At 45.5% G+C, this 25,017-nt stretch overlaps 1 protein-coding gene across 1 annotated transcript; it reads right to left on the bottom strand.

Annotated features, from left to right (window-relative positions):
* Positions 1-9,399: 9,399 nt before the first annotated feature.
* Positions 9,400-24,993, bottom strand: LOC142493673 (uncharacterized). The gene is made up of 4 exons (XM_075598104.1): positions 24,501-24,993; positions 11,895-12,201; positions 11,387-11,491; positions 9,400-10,648 (listed from the first exon to the last, which is right to left on the bottom strand). The coding sequence occupies exons 3-4, from the start codon at positions 11,457-11,459 to the stop codon at positions 9,693-9,695; spliced, it is 1,029 nt and encodes a 342-aa protein (XP_075454219.1). The 5' UTR covers positions 11,460-11,491; positions 11,895-12,201; positions 24,501-24,993; the 3' UTR covers positions 9,400-9,692.
* Positions 24,994-25,017: the final 24 nt, after the last annotated feature.

Genomic DNA, 25,017 nt, shown 5'->3' with positions numbered 1-25,017 from the left:
TCTACTGCTTTTGGATTACCTGGTCCTGACTTCGGCTTGCCCCCTGACCTTACTGCATGCTGCCTGCCTTGGACTTCCGCTTGTGACCTGACTTCGAAACTTGCTGCCTGCCCTGGACCTCTGCGTGTAACCTGACTGTGAGCCTTGCTGCCTGTCCTAAACCTTGCTGCTTGCCTGTAGACTCTGTCTACCTTCCGCTGCGCTGATCCGGATTCCAGACATTTACCTCTGGTGAGCAACACTATTAAGGCTTATGATTGACTCTCCCCGTGGCTCACTACCACACCTGATAGATGGTGATGATCAGAGAAAGGGAAGGAGATGCTGTGGCGGTGAAGATGTTAACTGGGCTTGTAATAAGGTTCAGGCCCACTTGATTAACCCTGACCCGTGTGTTAGGGTCTTAGAGTGTCAGCTCTGGGACCCAGATGTCAAAAATGTATTACTGCAACTGTATACTGATTTTGCGACATTAAAGAATGATGTGATTTTATTTCCTCTCCTGGGATGCTGGGATCGGGAGATTTCTAGGCTGTAAGTTTCAGGGTGGGTTTGGCGGAGAAAGTCTTTGCAGAATGCGGCCATGTAGCGAGGTTCCGGGTTTTGGGATACCCCAAAAGTTGTATACGGAGATTGAGTGATATCCTCTGATACTGCTAAGCGCATTACTCCGCCAACCTTGTACCCTGAAAACGCTCTTACGACTCACTGCCAGAGTCCCTGCTGCAGCATCTTCCAGACAAGGTAAATGGGTATGATGGGGTTAAAAGATATCTGCAGGTATACACAGGGTCCTTAGTATAGCATGGGGCTCCCCAGTATAGCAGAGGTACCCCCATACTGTACATGCCCAGGTATCCTGAGCCTAGAGTAGGGGTTCAGGAAGGTGCTCACGCTAAGGTTATGAAGCTGAGCAGATTTGCAGTGTTTAAAAGTATTTTTCTAATGTGTGCCAGGAATGAGGCTAGTGATTTGTAGGGCTTTCTAAGTTATAGACTCTGGAAGGCACAGATGGTTACTAGGCTCGGCTCCGGTGTGTCTGTCCAGAGGCCATACTTGAAAGAGCTCAGAGATGCCTAGGTGTGAGGCCATATGGGCCCTGGGATTATTATAGAGCACCCATATCCTGGTATGAAACAAGGCAACCTAACACCCTTTGCTAAACAGCCCTGTCGCTGTGGAGCCTTGGAGTGGGGGGGGGGGGGGCAAAGGGGCAGAGGGGGCTATTTCACCTGGCCGGGGAAAAGGCTCAGGGGTGGGAAACCCTGTATGAGTGTTTTAGATTGGTCGTTATGCGGTTGCTAAGGTGTTTTGATTGGGCTGAAGGTTTTCTGGGACATGGACACCAGAGTTTTGAAAAGCCCTGACACAGGTCAGATTCTTCAGTTCTAAGTGTTCTAAGAGATCCATCTAAGAGTTTCATCAGTTCCATCTTGTGTGATTCACCTGAGATTCAGTCCCTTTGGAGAAGTGGCCTGGAATATTTTGCTGTGTGTTTTCAATTAGGAAAGATTAGTTTTGTTATCCCAGTTTTCCAAAGTAAGTGTGTCTTTTTACTGTATTTTTGTGTAACATAGTTGTGTGCATTCATTAGGTGAATAAACGCAATTTATTTTTATCTCTCTGCTTGCTCAATCAATGATCCCGGTAATTAAAAGTTGTAATAAGCTGGTCTGACCGTGACAGATGCTAGAGAAGTTAGAAACAGAGCAGAAGTAGGAGAAAACCAGGTCAAGAGTGGTCACTGCAGTAAGTAGGAGAGGTGGTTGACTGGGAGAGACAATAGGAGAAGGTAAGAGAGATAAGATGGGCAGCTGAGGTGGCATTGGGATTGTGAATTGGTATGCTAAAGTCTCCCAGTATGACAGTAGGTGTGTCAGAAGAGAGGAAGTGAGGGAGACAGGTGGCAAAATTGTCAAGAAATTGGGATGTGTTTCCAGGGGGATGATAGATGACCACAACATGGAGAAAAGGGGGAAAGGGATGGGCAACTATGACATCTATGTATGAGAGGGGGGGAAATGGTGGTATGACATGAAATATGCTGCATGGGGAGAGTAGTATTCCATCTGTCTATTCCCTGGTCTAGGGGTATGGCCAAGCGTGAGACTACCATATGTGAGTGCAGCAGAAGAGGCAGTCTTGGAAGTTAAGAGAGTTAGGCTGTGGCTATGGTATTGCAGACCGTGCGGAGGTGTCCACACGCTGAGCAAACAGACTGCTCTAAGGCACGTCTGCGCGGAAGCAGGAGGGGGCACGCGTTGCATGAGAAATCAGTTTAACTGATTTCTCAGCGCGACATACAGGTCACGTGAGTGGTTTGCCCAATGAGGGTGAACCAGCTCCATGACACCCCTAGGAACGCCCCCCACGGGCCGTCCACCATGGCCAGGGAAAGCACCCACTTTCCCACAGCCTCCGCACAAGAGACGTTACCATGGCCCCAGCCTTAGAGAGCCTACTCTACTTGGATTTATAGGGGGACTCACTAAGCATAAATGCTAGTATCTTACTAGTCTCTTTACACACCAAACTGTGATCCAGATTTACTAAGCGGTGGTAAATTTGATGGCACATCAAAGCTTAGCACCATTTAGTAAATAGGGCCTTCAATGTATTAAATGTCTCCTTCTGGGGAACTGCATAGCAAGGATATTTGCTGGGCACTAATAATTAATAAAACAGCTGATACTTATACCGGTGCTCTCAATTTCTGTTTGTGGTAATCCAGAAAAGAAGAAGAGTAGAGGGTCTACAGATTTTCAAATAACACATTTATTAGCCAAAGTTATCCAGTGTTTCAGCCGTCTAAGGAGCCTTTGTCAAGGAATGGCAGGAATGGCAAAGGCTGCTTAGACGGCCGAAACATTGGATAACTTTGGCTAATACATTTGTTATTTGTTATTTGAAAAAACATAGAACCTCTACTCTTCTTTTCTGGACTCCTTATGAGGAAACAGTCTGATACATTGTTTCCTATGCTATTTTGTATTAATGTATTTCCCCCTTGGCCTCTGGTGCTGCTTTTTGCCAGTATTTTGCAACTGGGGATATTTTATATGTGATCTGTAGTTTTGATAGGAGAGCCTCCCCAGCTAAACTAGAACATCTTATCACATCCATACTCATTGCCAGTGACCTTCACACAGTCTTTCCACATCATTGTGATCATAATCCCTTTCAATTACTTTGCTTCATCAATTGACCTTGGCATATATTTCAAGGTTAAAAGACTACAGTTTTCTAGTGCAATTCTTAGTTACATAGTTACATAGTAGATGAGGTTGAAAAAATACGTAGGTCCATCAAGTTCAACCTATGCTACATTTAGACATCAGATACTTTATCCTATATCTATACTTACTTATTGATCTAGAGGAAGGCAAACAAAAAAACCCGTGTTATATCATCCAATGATATCTCAGAAGGGGAAAAATAAATTCCTTCCTGACTCCAAGAATTGGCAATCGGATTAATCCCTGGATCAACATTCTTCCCATGTTTACTTATTTGGTATATCCCTGTATACCTTTCCTTTCTAAAAAGATGTCCAACACTTTTCTGAACAAATCTATTGTATCTGCCATCACAGTCTTCATGGGTAATGAATTCCACATTTTAACTGCCCTTACTGTAAAGAACCCTTTCCTTTGTTGCTGGTGAAATCTCCTTTCGTCCAACCTAAAGGGATGGCCCCGAGTCCTTTGTACTGCCCTTGGGATGAATAGTTAATTTGAAAGCTCCTTGTACTCTCCCGGAATATATTTGTATATAGTTATCATATCCCCTCTTAGACACCTCTTTCCTAATGTAAATAAATCTAATTTAGCTAGCCTCTCCTAATAAGTTATATTGTCCATCCCCTTCATTAATTTGTTGGCTCTTCTCTGTATTCTCTCTAGTTCCAGAATGTCTTTTCTAAGGAGTGGTGCCCAAAATTATACTCCATATTCAAGGTGTGGTCTTACTAATGCTTTGTAAAGGGCCATAATTATGTTTACTTCCCTTCCATCCATTGCCCGTTTAATGCAAGATAAGATCTTGTTTGCCTTTGCAGCTACTGCATGACTTTGGGCACAATTGCTAATTTTGCTGTCTACCTGCACTCCTAAATCCTTCTCCATCAAGGATTCCCCCAATTTATCCCTATTTTATTTGTAAGTCACCAGTTTATTCTTGCATCCCAAATGCATAACCTTACATTTATCTGTATTAAACCTCATCTGCCATTTACCTACCGACGTTTCCAGTCTCTCCAAGTCCTTCTGGAGAGAAATTACATCTTGCTCTGATTCTACTACCTTATACAATTTAGTATCATCAGCAAAGATGGATTATTTGCTCTCGATGTCAACCTCAAGGTCATTAATAAACAAGTTAAAAAGCAGGGGTTCCAGTACCGATCCCTGAGGTACTTCTCTCCTGACTTTAGCCCAACCTGAAAAAGTGCCATTTATGACAACCCTCTGTTGTCTGTCCTTCAACCAGTTTTCAATCCAGGTACATATATTATTACTGAGTCTAATTTGCTTTATTGTGTACACGAACCTCGTGTGGAACCGTATCAAAAGCCTTTGCAAAATCTAAGTAGACCACATCAATTGCATTAACCTGGTTAAAATTCCTACTTACCTCCTCAAAGAAACAAATAAGGTTAGTTTGGCATGATCTATCCTTCATAAAGCCATGCTGACAATTACTAATGATTTTGTTTTCATTAGGTATTCCTGAATATAATCCCGTATTAAACCTTCAAGTAGTTTCCCCACTATTGAAACCAGGCTCACAGGTCTGTAATTCCCCGGTTGTGATCTTGCTCCCTTTTTAAATATAGGCACCACATCTGCTTTACGCCAATCTTGTGGTACTGAGCCTGTGGAAATGGAGTCCTTGAATATTAAATGTAATGGTTTGGCTATTACTGAGCTTAACTCCTTGAGAACTCTTGGATGTATACCATCGGGGCCAGGTGCCTTATTTACTTAAATTTTTTCAAGCCGCTTATGAACTTCTTCCTCAGTTAACCAGTTGTTCATTAATATGGAGATTGTGGCTTCCTTCTGCGGCACTACTATTGAAATTGATTCTTCCCAGATAAACACAGAGGCAAAGAATGTGTTTAATACCTCTGCTTTTTCCTTTTCTCCAATAATCTGCCTGCCCATCTCACACTGAAAGGGTCCTATATTTTCTTTTCTCATTTTTTTGTTATTAAGGTACTTAAATAACTTTTTAGGGTCGATCTTACTTTCTATTACAATCCTTTTTTTTCCCATTATCCATTTTTGCTTATTTGATTGCCCTTTTGCAATTTTTGTTACATTGCTTATAATTCTGATACAATGTCTCCGTCCCTTCTGACTTTAAGAATCTAAACGCCTTCCTCTTCTTGTCCATTTCCACCCCTACCTGTTTATTTAGCCACATTGGTTTTGACTTATTTCTTTTATACTTATTACCCAAGGGTATAAACTGATAAATATAGTGATAAATAAGCAGACAAAGTTTACAAACAGCCAATAGGATAACAAAAAAACTAAAAGGCACTTAGCTGGTATATAGTGTGTTGGTTATACCAGCGTTGCACAAATGTGGGGGGCGCGGGATTTTTTTGGGTGCGCGTGGGCGGTTGCAGAGGCCCTGCGCACTTCCCTGAGGCATTTAAATTAAATGCCGGGGGATTGCGTGAGGCCTCTACAACTCACTTACTGGGGTTCAGACGCGTTGCTGTGATGCGTCACCATGGCAACGCGCCATCAAATGACCCCGCGGCGTCATTTGAGGCCACCAAACCAGGCAAGGGGGGTGCGAGAGTGAGTGGGGGCAGGCAGGGGGGCGCAGCTCCAAAAGTTTGCGCTCCTCTAGGTTATACCCTAAACATCACATTATCTCTCAATTAGATTGTATGTTGTATGGGGTTGTATGGGGCTGTATGTGCCTGCAAAATTATATGTATGGTGCTACATACACTGTCAGCAGTACACATCATGTTAACAAATAAAACTGACTTTCTATCTACCCTGCTTGAATTGGTAAGAGATTTGGGAAGTCAATATTTAGAGATAAAATATGTACATCAACTGTAACATTATATAACAGTATGTGTCAAGAGTAGAGAAGGGTGAATGTGTCAAATCTCAGCCCAAGGATTTTTGCACATATTTTTGTCTTTCCAAAACCGCAAATATTCATTCGAATATTTTGTTATTGAAAATGTGTGTGAAAGCATGCAATTTCCTCTTTTGCCACTATGATTCGTTTTGATAAAATGTTACTTTTCATCCAAGATCTGAAGTGTAGGTTTTGCGAGAGAGGGGTATCTCTTGTGTGTTACTTTACTGTATGAGCACAGGTCTCTCCATGTATTGTATAAAGGTGTATTGGAAAGTTATATAAACAACTTGAACTTTGACAAAGAAGTCTCTCTCATGTTGTTTAAAGGCTTTTTAAGTTATGTGACCAAAAACATTTGTGACTAAGGGGCTTATGCAGAGAGGATAGATAGTGAAATTGCGCCATCTTCTGGCCAAAAATCTCGCCACATAAGCTTTTCCTGGCGAAAACATGGCGAGATTTTGAAAATCCGCCGGAACAATTTGAGTAAATGTCAAATTCGCCAAAGACGTGGCGAGAACTTGAAATTCGCCATCTTCACATATGGTGTGATGCAAGTAGCATCGATGCGGTAAAATGCGCCATTCTGGGCCGAAATATGGCCAGTTCCTGCTCGACAGAAAAAGTTGGAAATTTGCTGCTGTTCGCCGCCGTGAAAATAGATCTCTGTAAGTATTTATACATTGTTATGCGTGGCGTTGCTGTAGGGGGGGGGGGGAGATCCGTGAAGGTGTTAAATGTGGCCTGTAAGCTCAATCACAAAAGGTACGAGATTCGGAATAAATGTACAAATGCTGTAAATTGTGACAGATACTGTGTAATGTGTTTAAAAGTGTGTTAAGCGACAGTGCTGATTGTATGTGTGCTGAAAGTGTGTTGAGCAAGGATGCGTATGTGGCTGTTGTGTGGTGTGCTACTGTACCACGTTATGAAGTGTACATGGCCATGTGAATGTCTGCATGAACATAACAGGTTTTTGCAATAATAGTTATGTCTACAATATGCGTAGTGTTGTAAGGAGTAGATGTTGTGCAATATGTATGTCACAGTGCTATAATTATGATGTATATTTTGATGCCAACAGTACATGTCAACCTCTCATGTACAGTTGTATTTTTTGCTCATCCTCGTAATTACTACTGCCTGACTTTTACATCCATTTCAGTTGTGTACCCAGTACCTGGACTGTTTGTTGTTACACCTACATCAAATACTTCAATAACACATATCGATGTCAAAGGAGCAGTGTGTACATGTATGTAGCTGTGTTAAAGTATACATATGTGAAGAAATATATATAGCACAATATATCGATATAGAAATAGCCTTAGAGGGTGGAAATGTCGGTAGAATTTGTATTTTTTTTTCAATGTGATACTTGTTGACATGTACCATTAATGCTGTCTGTGCCGCAGCAAGTGTAAAATTAACACGAGTATTAGTTAGGCGACAGTTCTGTGTGTGAAAGGAAAGAAAGGGTAGTATGTGTGTATAGTGGAGAGATTATGTAGCTAGAAAAAGCGGTTCTGTTTTTGGGAAAGGTTAACAGACAACGATAGCAGTATTTATATGGCTTGCAGGCGTGTTGGTGCGTGGGTGGCAAGGGTCCTCTGTGGATGCAACCGGCGATTTATGTGTTAACGGGTATACTTCTGTGTGTTGTAACATTATGTACTGCCCTTACATAATACACATCCTGCTCTCGGAGTGACACAGGCAGAGTATACAATGCATCATGTTGTCAGATATGAACGTGTTTTTTTTCACACAAAAACTGTTTGTCAGTTGTGTCGTCAAAACAACTGGGTGATGCTGCCAATAGGCATGTTTACAAGTTCTGTTGTTGGCAAGGTAACATGGAAAGCACACGTTCTACGTGCCAACACGTGACGTACTGGCGTCCCACGTTCAACGATGCTTTGTTTACGATGTTTGAATGTCGGGTGGAAACTGGAGCTTAGATTTCGTAAAGGTACATATTTATTCACAACGTACAAACCTCTCACATCATATGCAATTGTACCGTCTGGTGACTAGTTACGCCATGTGGAGCGCAATTTTGATGCATGAAAAGGGAACCTGTGAACGCTATGCGCATGCCTGTGTAACTCGAAACAGGATACGTCTTATTTCATATATTATGAGTAACGAAAGACAGTAACGCGGGTACATGTGAAGTGCGTAAAAATATGTTAGCGCTATGGTGTTTTCTATGGCTAGTTCTTATTGTGCATAGCAAACCGATAGTGTCATATACTTCAGCAACAGGCTGACACATAGCTTTATAGTGCAATAGGTTGTAAACAGTCGAATGGCGTAGCGTTTGCGGCAGCGACCATAGCAGTTGACACTGGTAAAGGCATGGATTGATACCCGTTGTTGCACATGTCATCTGCGTGTTTGTAGCTGCACGCGTCAATCAAAATTGCAAACAACTGCGTATATGGACACCCATTGACGGTTGAGACATGACTTAATGGCTGTGTTAGCAGGTCATATAACATATCGCCCTCATGGCCGGACACCCCCTGCTCGTTTACATGCATTGACATGCATAAGTTTTGTATACGCACACTGTTAGTCAAAACACGTGTACACAAGCGACGTAGACCTCAATGACGTCCTGCCCTCTTGCTATGAAACTTCAATACAGCGATTTACCTGCATGCACATTTACACAGGGGCAATGATGGCAGTGTAATAAAGATGTGGATGTGCAACCAAGGGCGTAAACACAGCACCCTCAATCAATGTCACAGCGCTGATGTGTTGTACATGTGCCATGCAGAAGGCTTTAACAATGGATGGGGAAATAAAATCCCCATAATGAAAACAGTCATATGCATCACCTTGTACATTATATTTTGCTGTGCGGTTCAAGGTTTACCAACATAACATTCGGTGTGTACATACACCATGGTTGGGCATCTGGAGGATTGTTTACGTTGTCTTCCTGCAGCTACAGTAGTTACACATCACATACAATAACAGAAATGTTGTTTAACTTGCCCTGTATGCATTGCTCATTAGCTATGCGTTCTAACATGTGCAGTGTTATACAACAGGATGAGTACAAGGAATTTATTTTTTTTGTAATCTTGCGGTCACTAAGTGCTACACGCAGTGGGCCAGAAGGAAAGTTAGTGTGACATAGCATGCAAGTAGTAATACACGCGACTTACACGTTTATAACACTACATGCATTGCTTTCCCTTGTTATCACTTGTTAATGCAAAGTAGATTCGGCATAGACAAAATGAGCGAAGCGTTATTGGTACATAACATTTTTTATTATTTCACAACCTCACACTATCTACCATAAACCAGGCTCAATATACCAGCCAATTTAATGCCATTGGTAAATCATTGAAAACACAAACTAAATTAACATGTTTAAGGTAACACAGGAACAGCTGAGTTGGGGGAGGGAGAACACATAAGTGTGCTCACGATCGACATTATTTCCACATATATATGTTTGTGATTATTTCAGACACATCCTGTAAATGATGCCATGAATAAAGGCTTAAACTTGCAAAATTATTAGGAAGACACATCACTCCAGAAATAGCCATGTACTATTGCTGTTGTGACCGTGTGTGGGGCCTATCGATGTTGCGCGTAACATGTTTACGTCGCTTTGTAATTTTCTTCACATGTATTTCGTCTACAATTTCATCCATCACCTGTGTGTGTTGTGCAGATGGTATTGTGTAAGCCACATTGGTTTCCTTTGGTGGTGGAACGAAAGGCGTCATGTAACCCGGACCAGAAATGGATGTTGATCTTTTAACATTTCTTCCCCGTCCTCTGTTGTAACTTCCTTTTCTACACCTTTTCCACAGACCACCTGCACGCATATGAACGGGGGTACCCTCCCGTGCCACAGGTACATCGTTGGGAGCATGAAAAATATCTAGAAGTCTTTCCTGTTGAAAGTCATCGTTAAACAGTTGCTGTGGACACTCAACTATCGCTTCAGTTGCTGTTTGCCACGGATCAAATTTCTGTATGTTTGTACGGTCTGTGCCGTTATCTGCATCTTTCTGCACACCTGCAGATGGGTTTACTTCAATAGGAAGTTTTGTATGTAGGGGGTGGGGGGTGATATCTGTTATGTCTTCAACTTGTCCAACCAATACCGATTGGGAAGGCAATGGTATTTGCCGTGTACCTAATAGTGGAGGGCTACTTGTCGACACATTGTCTCGGTCAACTATTTTTTTCAGTGACTGGGCAATTGATCCCATAAAGGCATTATGATTCAAAAGCAGTTCATTTGTGTGTTTCATTATGTCTTTGATCTGAATCATTTCAGACAACAGTTTCCCATGCACTCCCATTATTTGTTCATGTCTGTCCTGATGGAGGAGCATCATTTTTTCCTCACATCTTTCAAACGATTCCAGGTGCTTTTCAATCCCTGCATCTGCATCATTGCTTGTTACATTCGTTGCTTGTGAAGCTGTGATGACTTCAGGAACACTGCAGCTTGGAACGAGGTTTGGAGACACCGTATGTAAAGTTATCATGTCTGTGAAACGACAGGAAAAGTTACCATTACATTTCAGATACTAAACACACGTACATTGCAACTGCCCTTTATGCCACATCGTTATAGGTTTTGTCATGTGACACACCATTATGACATACAAACAACTTGAACGTCCATTTCAATGCTGTAACTGCCGACATAAACATGAGGCCTTGATGTATGCACCGCATACTTTCTATCTTTGTCCCTTTGGAAACAGTCGTATAAAACATACCAAGGTACATGCAAGTTAAAAGAAATTTTTGTAATCCCTCCTAGGTGTACAGTCATGCAAAAACAATGCAACAAACCAGTTAAGGGAAACCATTATGGCAACATACCCAGATCCTCAATAATCTCATATAAAGGTACCTTTAGAGGAACATATATGCGCGTTAAATAGTTAATGTCATGCGTAACACAGTAACTGTGCGAGACCATGCAGAATGCGTACATGAACAATGCATAGGAAAGTAAAGCCTGTGCATATATACCCAATGTGTATTTAACGACTGCCCTATAGCATGAAACATACCTGTTCTATTAGTTCAATCACCCATCACAGAATCTGACAGTGTCATAAAATGTAAATCTGTGCGGGTAATTTATCGCCAGTAGCGCTGGCGTCGTCACAGTCGTACAACACCTAACCAATGCCGTTTCTGCATGTTGACCATTGGCCAGACATGTTTCTCCATTCACACCCACATACATTCTGTTACATAGTTAAGATCTCACCTTCTTCTGCATCCATTGAGGTTGGAGAGACACATCCTGCCATTTCATTATTACATTCCTGTTCCGTGCCCATTGTTTCTTCATCTGCAGGTGACGCCGGACACACTGTGAAGAAAAAGATATACCATTGGCGATCACACATGCGATGCAACATTTACAACAACACTTACATGCACATAGCATGATAACCATGTGTGAAAAGTAATCAATAGTTGTCTAAAACTGAACCATCCTCCTAGACAATCTCACTAATAACAGCAAATTGAAATACGTTTGCATGTTGGGATTTTTAACTGAGGACCTTGCAGTTCTGTGCTTGTGTTCCAGAACCTGGATAGTTGTTGAATAGTTTAATGATAGACAGGTCTAATGTTATTGTAGTGTTCACCAACTTTTTCAACATGTTGGTCAACACTGTTGAGACATCGAATGACATTGACACACATTGCAATGAATACACAAAAGACACATATTTGATACACACTAGGTACGTGACACTTTCACCAACCTTGTGGAAAAGGCTGCTGGTAAACGCCTATGTCGTAATCTCCCTCCACACCTGATATTTGTACAGCTGGAAACCTTGCCGCAAGCTGCTCCTCCAATGGAGACAATATAAATTGCTCCGCAGCAGGACCTCCGCCTGTTCCAGACGCATGTCCGATTCCTTGCTGAATTTTTTTTCTTCAGTTTTTGCTTTATGTCATCAAACCGCTTTCTGCAGTTGACGTGGGTTCTCAGCTGCTGTCCACATGCAGAGACTGCAACACGTATTTCCTCCCAACAGATCCTCTTGGTAACGGCGGATATTTTCCCTTGAGTTGTGCAGGAGACAATAAATCGTTGACATTATAGCACGTGTACTTGTATTGACATTTATTACATGGCATGTAACTGTGCATGTGATAGTTTAACTTTCCCACGTTTAATTTTTTTGGTATCCATCACCTGTGTACACATAACACTCATACACATTATGACACACGTTGTGACCAAGAATAGATGTCTGTGATGTGAACATCTGCGGCACTTCACATACATTACTACAGTAGTGGTGTAGGCCGCAAGCCTAGTTGTATACATAACATTCTAGGTACTGAACTATTGCAGAGGCTTATGTTTTTTGTGCTAGCTGCAATTGTTTACTTGCGTTACTGCACCGACACACTTTATTCGAGCAAATACCCAGTATGTACCTGGCAGATACCTGGAATGCACCGCTCCTCACCTCTGACAAGCCCCGTTGCGTTTGCCTTCCCAGCCTGGGTTCATGCCTGGCTGACGGGCGGCTGATCTGTTAAATGATAATGATTAGGATTTAATAGGCTGCAATGCTTCGCGTGTCTACCAGATGGCATAAATTCATGAATTGTAATGCAGTATATATATATATACTGTGCAGTATTGCAGCCAGCGGGAATAAAATGCTTCAATCCCTGCATGGAAAATAACCCAATGCACTCGGGCAGAAAACAGTCACAAACCTCAATACACCCGGGTATACCCGAATTCGTGGGACTAGCCGAGCTCAAATAAAGTGTGTCGCCAGTGTATATGCGCTGCAGTAGATACAATGTTTCAACTGCTATGTTTAATGTCAGCGGTTTAACCGTATGCACACCATGCAATATGACCACTGGCACACATGATCATTTTTGCACACATATGTCATAGGATTACATTGAATGTAAATTTGTACCTGATAGGTTGCCAAAAATACGATCATAGTGCTCGAGCACACCAGTCACAAGTACACGATTCTCCTCATCATTAAATTTTAAATTTCTTTTTTTAATTTCTGAGCTATGGTCCCCTGTACTGCACTCTCCTTCCTCAACAGGAAGGGAACACCCAAGAACTATTCACACTCTCGGACGGACACACAATCGACTCTACTTCGTACATGCCACCCACTGTCCCCAAAGACGAGCGATTGACTCCTATGCGCGGCGTACCCATCCCTGGACGTCTCACATTCCCACGAGAACCAGCCATTAGTGCGCCACTTGACAATACTCCTCCACTTGTCAAGCTTGCAGCACTACCACGCACATCTCCACCACGCACAGGGGCACCGCCCCTAACTCGCAGACCAGCACCCCTCACGCACACGCCAGCACCCCTCAGACCCACACCCCTCACACCCACACCAGCACCCCTCACACCCACACCAGCACCCCTCACACGCACACCAGCACCCCTCACACGCACACCAGCGCCCCTCACACCCACACCAGCACCCCTCACACGCACACCAGCACCCCTCACACGCACACCAGCACCCCTCACACGCACACCAGCACCCTGCACGCTCACACCGGCACCACTCACACCACTCACACCACTCACACCACCACACACCGCTATTACGCCACCATCTGCACTCAACACAGGTGCACCACTCACCTTTGCTGTCACACCTGCATTGACACCTACACCACCACTACAAATTACATTCACTCCCGCACCCTGAACAGGCAGAATTACAGAACCTGATCGTCCCACTTTTGCCGCCGCATTGCCTGCAAAGGAGGATGACGGTCGGGCAAGTAAAGGAGGCACACCAAAAGTCAGTGCAGCATCTGAAACACCGACAGAGTGAACCCCCTCAGCGTCAGCCATGTTTATACGGTTCTCTGGGGTAAGCGCGCTGTTGACAATCAAGACAAAAAAATGACACACAAACAAAACAAAATGATACAATGAAACACAATGTAACAACAACAAAATGGGACGGCCAAGGGCAAATACTAATATATGTATCCTATACACTGAGGAAACACACACATCAACCTTGAAGCTGGGTATGTAAGGTATTGTAGAGGGAGACGGTGCTACCGGCACTGACAGAAAAACTAACCGCAGATTACCACTGTTTGGAATGCTAGGGGTTAATCCATATGTCTACAGAGAACAACATTCATTGATTTATATTAATTCGACACAGAACACACAACAACACTTCCAGTTGGCGACACGGTTAATCGATTATGTGAAGGGACTATTGTTCACTGTGTGTGTACAGTAACGCAGCGCCTTGCTGAGGTACTTCAAAAACTGTCCGTCAACCGCTCCCGGTCTCGCGAGAGCCGAGCGGAACTGGTGACACGTCAGAGCAGGACAGATACATGTTGTGTATACAGAGCGCCATGGTATGGCGATATTCGCGCAAATCGGAACTCGCCAAAATTACCACCATCTGTAAAACGAGGTAACGCAGTTCTCTGCATGCGCCCATTAAGTTACTGCAAATCAGTGCCTATTTTGTTGCCATTTTTACTTTCTATTGCGATCCTCTCTGCATAAGTCCACAATTCTTTAATATTCACAAATAAATGACATTCTTGTCAAATACAGATTTGGGCTAATAATTTGCCATCTTTAGAACAAGAGACGTCACTTTACTCCTTTCACCCCACATCTAAAACATTTAAGTGCTGTAAACCTCTTTTGCTGTAAGATCTAGACATATATTCTTATTAAGGGTTTGAAAAAAAGGTTGATGGCCTGAGATTGCGACAGAGTCTTTTTGATAGGAACCTTTCACCAAGGAACCTTTCAAAATTCCAAACCCCTTTTAGGTCAAAACACAGAGCAGGAACCGTTACAGTGGAAGCCAGGAAGAGATGCTGGAAACCCTGATGATCGTCACTCTCCAACAGTTCATCAGCAGATTCCTTCCACTATACAACTCTATACAGCTTGCTTATTTTCTGAACAGACTGTTTTTTTCATTTGCAATGTATGTATATCTTTATTAGCATAGGATCTTCCATGTAAATAGCATTAAACAGCAGTAACAAGCGCAAAAGAATAATGTGAGGTATAATACATAATATTGATAACAACTTTAAACATCAAAGTAAACATTAGGAAACATATTTAACACCCTGAAGAGCTTACAATCTTAAGTTTTATAAAGGGAGACATAGAGACAGTAAGGTGCTGTTATAGTAAATATGTATGCACTTTTAAGCTCCTGAAATGCTTTATTAAATAAGGGTGTTTTTAGATGGTTTTTGAAGGTGGAGAAAGTTCTTGATGGATATTGTTGAGAAGGGCATTTCAGAGGTGTGGGCCAGTAAGAGGTTTAAATCTGCAGAATGTTTTTGATACAAAAGGGGTAGAGAGAAGACATCCTTGAGAAGAACGCAAGAGGCGATTAGGGGTGTAGTGAGAAATTGGGGATGAGATCTAAGGAGAGGCTGAGGAGTATAAAGCTTTGGCAGAAAGGACATTTTGTAAATAATAAGGGATTTAAAGGGAAACCACTAGAGGGATTTTAGCAGGAGAGACGTGACACATTTAGGAAAGAGTGAAGTGATTCTAGCAGGAGCATTTAGGATGCATTGTAGGCGAAAAAGGTGAGATACATGAAGGCCAGACAGTGGAAGGTTGCAGTAGTCAAGACAGAAGGTTCTTGAAAGTGCCATATCCAGTTTGATTTGTAGTCATCCACCTTCTTTTCCCATTGCTCTCGAGTAGCGTTTACCACATTGCTCCTGGCCGATGAGGCCCTGGCATGGGCGTCACCATTGTACGAGAAGGGATCTCCCCTCCTAGACGATTCAGCAGCCTTCACTCAAGCTTTCTAGAGGGTGTTCAATGCTCCAGATCGAATGACCACTGCTGAGGCCACCCTTATGCGTATTCTGCAACGGAGTCAGCCTGTGAGCTGCTGTGCGGTCGAATTCAGGAAGTTGGGTGCAGACTCTGAATGAAATGAGGGAGCCCTGAAATTCACCTTCCAGCAGGGCCTCTCCAATAGATTGAAGTATAAACTTACATACACATATGCCGGCAGACTTAGAAGGGCTGATCACCCTCTGCATTTCCTTGGACGTCCACATGCAGGAGAGGCAACAGGAATGGGTTGTGATCACAGAACCCCACTGGTTCCTCCAGAATTTAATTCCCCGACTCTCCTTCCTGAATAACCTATGGATACAGCAGAATCCATGCTATTGGGAGGTATGCGTCTCTTGGAGGAAGTGAAGCACCTCCAATGTAATCCCAGGTTGTGTCTTTACTGTGGCGAGAAAGGGGTATATGTAGTTATCCTGCATGAAGAAACCGAGAAAAAGTCAATGCCTAGAGGAGGTTGGAAGAACTTCTCTAGGCACATTAAATTCCATTCTTAATTCCTACCATCTGATGTTACCCATCCTCCTCTCCTGGCCGGGGCGCTCTGTATCAATTCTGGCTCTCGTGGATTCGGTGCCGCAGGCTAGTTTGTGGATCAGGTTAACAAAACACAAAATCCCAGCAAGCTCTTTTTTTTGGGAACCCCTGAGCCCTCACAAATATATATATATATATATATATATATATATATATATATATATATATATATATATATGTCAAAAAAGAGTGCTATTGAGCGTGGCATATGTATAAAACAGATGACAGAGAAGCCCAATGCTACATCCAACATGACAGAAATACACAGTAAAATACTTATATATTCTCTCTCTTATAAGTATTTTACTGTGTATTTCTGTAGTAGGTCCTTTCATTCTACTGGATATAGATCCAATGTGGTATTTCTCCCTCCTAATAGAGGTAAATGAGAATTTTAATCCTAATAGAGGTATAATAGTATTTTATCTGGTAGTGTTAGGACTTGTGAACGGGTGTCTGCCTTGTTGTGGCTCGCAAGCTTACAACGCTTTGGCCAAAGGGTTAAACTAAATGAACAAAAGAGAAGAAATAAAGTGCGCAGCAAATAAACCAATTAACTAACCCACTAAAGGTGATAATGTGATTAATAACACCCTCAACCTTAGGGTGTAAATAAAGAGCACACAGTATCTGTGTTGACAATGGCGGCTGCAGCTGTTAATGGGTCAGGGTGGCTCAACACTCCAACAGAACTAGACATACAGAAAACAAAAAACAGCGCAAAACCTCATGGTGAAGTATATCAAAGTATAATTAATTAATAATAAAGGTGAGTATTAGGCGTACATCAGATAGAAAGAACAAACGCATTGAGTGCAAACAGCACAACGAATCAACAGATAACCGCACAGCAGCAGGTATCGTGAAATACTGAAAATCACAGCTGGGGAGGTTTATGAAGTCTTCCTCGGCCCTCGGTGCAGGGTATTGCTGGAACTCGGTCAGTCCTGTGATTCAGCCTCGTCAGGGAAGGATTCCTCTCGGTAGTATCGGCGTACGTGATCACGCTTAGGAACCCCATCGCAGCCAGATGACATCACAGCGACATGTGTGATAGTCCCTTCCGTACACGAGGTACACGAATCAGTCCGATGCGGAACAAAGTCCCATACGCACCAGAACAGTGGGATCAGAGCTTAAAGTCACAATCTCAATGACTCAGATAGCCACCAAGCAGGGGAATAGGGGCTAAAATCGGACAAATAAAAGTATATTATCCTACGAGTTTTGTTTCCCTGATGAAGTAGCGTTAGCTACGAAACGCGTTGGGCAGTCATTTGGAGTTTATTCTTGAACGATGGCAGACCTCTCACGAGTGTATGTTCGTGTACAAGCAGCAGGAAGAGGCGTTTTTTTTCTTAAACCCACCCCCAGTGATGCATTTCCGGCCAAGGAGTGAGGGACAGCTTGTGGAGCAGCCCCGAGACAGACGATACTAATCTGATGCCGTGGGAGTCCCCACCTTACCTTCTTAACACTGCGCATTTATATACGAATATCTTGTGAGTAGGATTCCGTTTTTTCCAAACCGGAATCGTCATCTACCAGCGTTCCTGATTGTTATTTTAACTTTATGTATTAAATTAACTCTCTATATTAATTTTTTTGCCTTGCTTTTGTCTGTTTATGGTTTGTCTTGTTTATGTATTCTAGTAGCATTGTTGCACTATGATGATTTTCTCTGTTTGCTTTTCATATGCCACATAACTACTTGCTGTGGACTTTGGAAGCGTGAGATTGGATTTGCAACCTCCTGCACAAGATTGGAGTTGCAACCTCTTGGTATTCTATCCATTTGGACTATATACAGATACACCTTGAACTCTTTAGGCGCCGGTTTGTATTGTTTATTTTCTGATTTGGCAGCCTTGCCTTATTATTTGTAAGGTATATTGCATACTGCTGCGGCCAGCTTCAGTCTCACACTTACCCGTCTTGTCCCACGGCTGTTTTCGGGCTGGCGCCGAACTTGGCCGCGCGCCAGCCGCATATCTTCCCCGCATCCTTCCCCTCCCCTCTGCTTCTCCGGGTCCCCTTCTGCTTCCCACATCCCCCCTTACCCCGCCACCACCTTCGGGGAACCCTGGGCACGCGCGCCACGCGCGCACTCACCCTGGCACACGTGACCGCGCATCAGTGATGCGCGGCGGGGAAAAAAAACAACAGCCGAGTCTGCCCGCACATTGCGGTGGCGGCCCCTGAAGAATCAGCTCGGCCGCCACTGTATTTTTGCACAATTGTTTATTACTGTATATTTTGTTTCACCTAATTTATAGCTTTGAGCGCTAATCACACAATTTCCTTCTTTTTGAGCCTTTCCAGCTCCTGCAAATGGTCTTGTGGCCTATCAGGCCCAAATGCTTCCTCTGGTGAGGTTTTAAAGAGAATCCTATTAATCTCCTGTTCCGTGATAGTTAGAGTGTCAGCTCTTTGTGTCAGACCTAGAGACAAGTTGCACAAATTCTCCATGTATGCACAATACACACGTGCGATGTATAAACTGCTGCTGGGCAGTGTAAAGATGCAGGATATAGCAGTAACAGTCCAAAAAAAAGGGCTTCACACTTAAAGAAATGATGCAAAGAATGTGCCCAAGGACCAGTAATATAACAGGTATACAGAGTAATTCAAACTCTGTCAACGATATCACAGAGTCCTATGATAAGGTAAACAGCAAAAGGCAGTCCTAAGACTTAGCTGTAGGTGCTGTGCTCAATGCAGGATAGTATACATAGACAGAGGATGAGACACACACTCAATATCAATGGTAATAGAGGTGGGGTACTTACAGTAGCTGCCGGTGCGCTGGTCCTGAGGAGCTCCTGTAGTCCCAAATGTTCCAGTACAAAGAAGAAGAAGCAGGCACACGGTCTTACTCAAAAGGAGGTTTAATATGCCATAAAGTCCAACGTTTTGGCAGTCAAATACTGCCTCTCAAGGTGAAGGCTACCAAACACAAGAAAACAGTCAAAATATATACCACCCCCGATACTCACCCCTCCCCGCTCTGCCACATAACCAGGATGTTGACGCCCACCAGATGACGTCAGAGCGACCATATGGCGCCCCCTAGTGACGTCAGACATCTAGGTCTAAATCCCTGGCAATACAGCATAGAGCTGTCTTGGAGGACTGCAGCCACAGCCACACCTCTCCCCAGACTGAACACTCCCCCATGATGAGCTCAGCAAGACCCGGCCGTCAGGGGGGGGGGGGGGGGGCGTGCACCAATTAAGACTGTACTCACAGGGCTGGACAAAGATGTATCCGTCGCCATGGGATCAGTGTCAGAGCAGGGAGGAGTGAGACACTCCTACAAATCACCCTGAAAGTGTAAATAAACCACACACCGTCGCTCTGACGTCATCAGGTGGGCGTCAACATCCTGGTTATGTGGCAGAGCGGGGAGGGGTGAGTATCAGGGGGGTGGTATATATTTTGACTGTTTTCTTGTGTTTGGTAGCCTTCACCTTGAGAAAGGCAGTATTTGACTGCCGAAACGTTGGACTTTATGGCATATTAAACCTCCTTTTGAGTAAGACCGTGTGCCTGCTTCTTCTTCTTTGTACTGGAACATTTGGGACTACAGGAGCTCCCCAGGACCAGCGCACCGGCAGCTAAGTACCCCACCTCTATTACCATTGATATTGAGTGCGTGTCTCATCCTCTGTCTATCTCTTCTCGGGGCCACATATGCGTCGTCATCATAATCATATGGCCTGAAGGGACACTGTTTTGTATGGTTATGTACATTGCAAAATTGACACTTGACGGCGGCCATTTTAAAACCCCGTTTTTATATTTTGTTTTTTTCCCACACCCGACGAGGCAGACTCTGCACAACACACGTAAGTTGTACGTGCTTTACAATCTTTGAACCTTCTGGGTTCTTCTTAGGGCAACATCTTTGCCAAAATCCATTTTCACTTTCTTTTATACCAGACAGGGCAAATTTTACACACAGCACTTGCTAGCTGCAAATTCACTCGCTTCAGCAAAAGGCATTAGCTTTACACAGCAATCCTTTCATACCCGACGGGGCAAACTTTACACTCAGCACTTGCTAGCTGTAAATTCAATGCTTCAGCAAAATAACGCTTTTTTCCCCGCTTGAGTTCAGTGTCTCAACACATCTTCCTCTACTGACCCCCAGAGGCGTAGCATCTCACTTCTGACACCACCTGTGGCAGGACAGCCTCGCGGCGGGGTCAGTAAGACGCTAGACACGATGGGAAACATTAAATTCTAGTAGTTTATTAGCCACAACCAAAATAAGTACGGGTGCATTGTCCCTTTAAGAAACAACTTTCTTGAAAATAAAGCCTATTCCCGTTAGGGAAACTAACTCACTTCTTGAGCCCTTACTAACAGGACAGCCAGCTAATCTGGTTATGCCCAAAACATATGCTACACAAAGTATAACCAATAAGTATAACAATAAAGTCTTATCTGTGATGCAGCATCACACAGCAAACAGGAACACGGTTCCGGGGAGCAGGCTGTGTCCAGCTCGCAGCAATGTTTATTCTGGGTTGGGGTCCCAGCAGCATAGCTCCTCGCAGGACTGGGGGACAAGAGCAACAGCTACGGCTTCCCAGCCGGGAGAAGTCTCTCCACCTTCCTGTGGAAAAACAAGCTCACCTTGTGTGAGCAACTTCCTGCTTTATAAAGCACTTGTTTCACTGATGAGTTCAGCCCCTGTTTAATCAGTCTTCAGCTGTGCTTTCTGTCTGAGGAGATTAACACTCTGTGTACTGGCTGCAGCGTCTCTCCATTCACTGTTCCAGCCTACTGAGTCAGTGACTCTGTAACAATATATATATATATATATATATATATATATATCTTACTATATATTTGTGAAAGCGTCATATGTTTCTATATCTGTATGTGTCTCCCTGTGTCCCTCCCTGTGTCCCTAGCGGCAATCCCATTGGACCTTGGGCCAGGCCAATGAGATTGCTCCCTTGGGCCGCCCACCCCAGCACACCTCTCATTGGCCTGAGGCAGAGTGACGGGCCAAAAGAGAGACACACACCACCCCCTTCCCCCCCCCCCCACGCTCTCTGCGGCTCTCCCCTCACATAGGCTGCTCCCCCCGCTGACCATCCCAGAGAGCGCTCCCCACGGCTCTCACCACCCATAGGCCACTCCCTCACCCGGCGCTCTCCCTCAGCCCCCACCCGCTCACCCCCCCTCCCCCCGCTCTCTCCCCCCGCTCACCCCCCCCGCCCGCTCCCCCCGCTCAACCCCCCCGTTTACCCCCCACCCCGCTTATCCCCCCCCACCCACACACACCGAGCAAGCGGCTCTCCCCTCACACAGGCCGCTCCTCCGGCTGTCTCCGCCTCTCCCCGCGGGAGGCGCAGCTCCTCCTCACCGGAGCGTCTCAGCCTCTCCGCTGAGAAATCCGAGGTGGAGGAGGAGGGCGGCCGGTATCCGGAGGAACAGGAGCGCGGCCGTGTGCAAGGTTAGTAAACGCAGGGGAATGGGTTATTTAACGCGTCCCTGACTCACCCTGCCCTTTGCCCCCCCCCTACCCTCCCTGCCCCCCCCTACCCCCCTGCTGACCTTTGCCCCCTGCCCTCCCTCCCCCTGCCCTTTGCCCCCTGCCCTCCCTCCCCCTGCCCTTTGCCCCCTCCTCCCCATGCCCCCCCAGCCCTTTGCCCCCCCCCTCCACCTGCTCCTCCTCCCCATGCCCCCCCAGCCATTTGCCCCATGCCCCCCCAGCCCTTTGCCCCCTGCCCCCCCAGCCCTTTGCCCCCCCTCCCCCTGCCCTTTGCCCCCTGCCCTCCCTCCCCCTGCCCTTTACCCCCTGCCCTCCCTCCCCCTGCCCTCCCTCCCCCTGCCCCTTTCCCTCCCTCCCCCTTTCCCTCCCTCTGCCCCTTGCCCTCCCTCTCCCCTCCCCCTGCCCTTTGCCCCCTGCCCTCCCACCCCCTGCCCTTTGCGCCTCCCTGCCCTTTGCCCCGCCCCTCCTTGCCCTTTGCCCCTCCCCTCCCTGCCCTTTGCCCCACCCCTCCTTGCCCTTTGCCCCTCCCTGCCCTTTGCCCCGCCCCTCCTTGCCCTTTGCCCCACCCCTCCTTGCCCTTTGCCCCACCCTCCCTGCCCTTTGCCCAGCCCCTCCCTGCCCTTTGCCCCGCCCTGCCCTTTGCCCCACCTTGCCCTTTGCCCCGCCGCTCCCTGCCCTTTGCCCCGCCCCTCCGTGCCCTTTGCCCCGCCCCTCCCTAACCTTTGCCCCGCTCCTCCCTCCCCTCCCAACCCGCCCCTCCCTGCAACCCCCCACCCCTCCCTGCCCTTTGCCCCCCCCCCCCGCCCCTCCCTGCCCTTTGCCCCCCCCCCGCCCCTCCCTGCCCTTTGCCCCCCCCCCCCGCCCCTTGCCCCCCCCCCCCCGCCCCTTGCCCCCCCCGCCCTCCCCACCCTTCTACGCCCCTCCCCCCCCCGCCCTTCCACTCCATGCCCCCTGCCCTTCCACGCCCGGGCAACACCGGGTATATCAGCTAGTATATATATATATATATATATATATATATATATATATATATTAACACACACATTCCCAGCACGCTCTAACTCCAAACACCAACCACATTATATATGTGTCAAAAAGAGTGCTCATGAGCGTGGCCAATGTATACAAACAAAAGACAGCGGTGCCCAATGCTACATCCAATTGACAAAACAAACTAATAAGTATAAAGTTTAAACACTTCAATAATAATATTTATTTGGTTATTTAGTTTAACCCTTTGGCCAAAGCATCATAAGCCTGCATACCACGTCAAGGTACAACCAAATTAATGCAGGTCCTAACACTAAACCTTTCCATTTACCTCTGTATGAGGTGAAACAACCACAGTGACTCCTGTCCATTCAGCAAAATGCTAGAACCTCCCAAGTACATCCTACTTAGGGTGACCCCAGTTGTCCCGATTTAGCCGGGACAGTCCCGGTTTTTCATGTGCTGTCCCGGTTTCCAATTAATTCTGAAAATGTCCCGGCTTTTGGGGCTGCCGGGCCCTTCCCTTCCTTAGGCTTCGCCCCTACCTTTAGGCTCCGCCCCTCTGTCCCTCCCTTTAGGCTCCGCGGGCCTGCTGGGCTCTCCTCTGCTATGGCTACCTATGCTGCTCCAGCAGCCCATCCACGGGCCCCAGGTAACCCACATGCCCCCTTATACCCCGCTCCCAGGCACCTTACCCGCCCCAAGGGGGAGAGGCCTTATTTTTGTGTGTTTGCAGAGGTGGGCTTATGGTGTGTGTGTGTCACTGTCACTGTGTGTGTGTCACTGTGTGTGTGTGTGTCACTGTCTGTATGTGTGTCACTGTCTGTGTGTGCCACTGTCTGTGTGTGTGTGTTACTGTGTGTGTGTCACTGTCTGTGTGTGTCACTGTGTGTGTATGTCACTGTCTGTCTGTGTCACTCTGTCTGTGTGTCACTGTCTGTGTGTCAGTCACTGTGTGTATGTGTGTGTCACTGTCTGTGTGTTTGTCACTGTGTGTGTCTCTCACTGTCACTGTCTGTCTCTCACTGTCAGTGTGTGTCACTGTCTGTGTCTGTATCGTCCCCTCCAAATTCCATCAACATGGCTGCGCGCTGTCACGTAATGCACATTGCCATAACAACGAGACACCCCATGACATCACGCGCATCAAGTTAATATAACGGGACGTCTTATGGAGCCGAGGCATCACGTGATGCCACATTGCCATGGCAACATGTCACCGCCTGACGTCAGTGTCTCGTTGTCATGGCAACGGGGTGCGTCACGTGATGTAATTTGTTTTATAAATAATTTTTTAATGTGTCCCGGTTTTTCATTTTGAAAATCTGGTCACCCTAATCCTAGTCTCAAATGCACATCGATATTTTTCGTTGGTTCAACACATATACATACACGTATTTATTTTATAACTATAAAAAATTAAGTATTAATCACCTAATTATCATCAACCTCACACATAGAGGTAGTTGAGTGCTCACTTAGCTGGGACCCCTTTTCTCTTAGTGTGTGTGTTTGTGTGTGCGTGTTACATGCTTATACCCAACGCATAGCAGAACCGCCCGAGATCAATCCGCTCTCTGATCTCACAGCCCCTCGGGCGCACGTCCCTATTGCCGCCGGCAGCGGGAGTGTTGTATCAAACAAACCACGACCAAGCCGACCCCGAAATTCCATGTGCACGCACAGCCGGATTCATTTGACGCAATGCGTCAGGTTCCAACCCTGCGTAACGTCTTGCGGCACAAAGACTGTGCGTCACGAAGGCGCGGTTTGGGCGCCGCTCGGTTTAAATTGATTCTGCAGAGGAAACAAAAAAAAGACGCGGGGGCGGTACAGCGAAATAATAGCCGTGAAAGGCAGAAAGTAATCGTTTAATAAGCAAACGATTCCGACACTGATAACGGCCACGAAGGTCGCCGTGTATTTGCTCCCCCCCCCCCTCCCCCTCCTC

The sequence above is a fragment of the Ascaphus truei genome, chromosome 4 (assembly GCF_040206685.1).
Source record: "Ascaphus truei isolate aAscTru1 chromosome 4, aAscTru1.hap1, whole genome shotgun sequence".
NCBI lineage: Eukaryota > Metazoa > Chordata > Amphibia > Anura > Ascaphidae > Ascaphus > Ascaphus truei.
The sequence above is the reverse complement of the archived record's forward strand: the minus strand, read 5'-3'. Positions and strand labels throughout refer to the sequence as shown.

Excerpts from the sequence above, each read along its gene's own strand:
- LOC142493673 (XM_075598104.1), bottom strand. The coding sequence starts at position 11,459 with ATGGGCACGGAACAGGAATGTAATAATGAAATGGCAGGATGTGTCTCT. Across the intron at positions 10,649-11,386 it reads CTCAATGGATGCAGAAGAAG|ACATGATAACTTTACATACG; the intron begins GTGAGATCTTAA and ends GTCGTTTCACAG.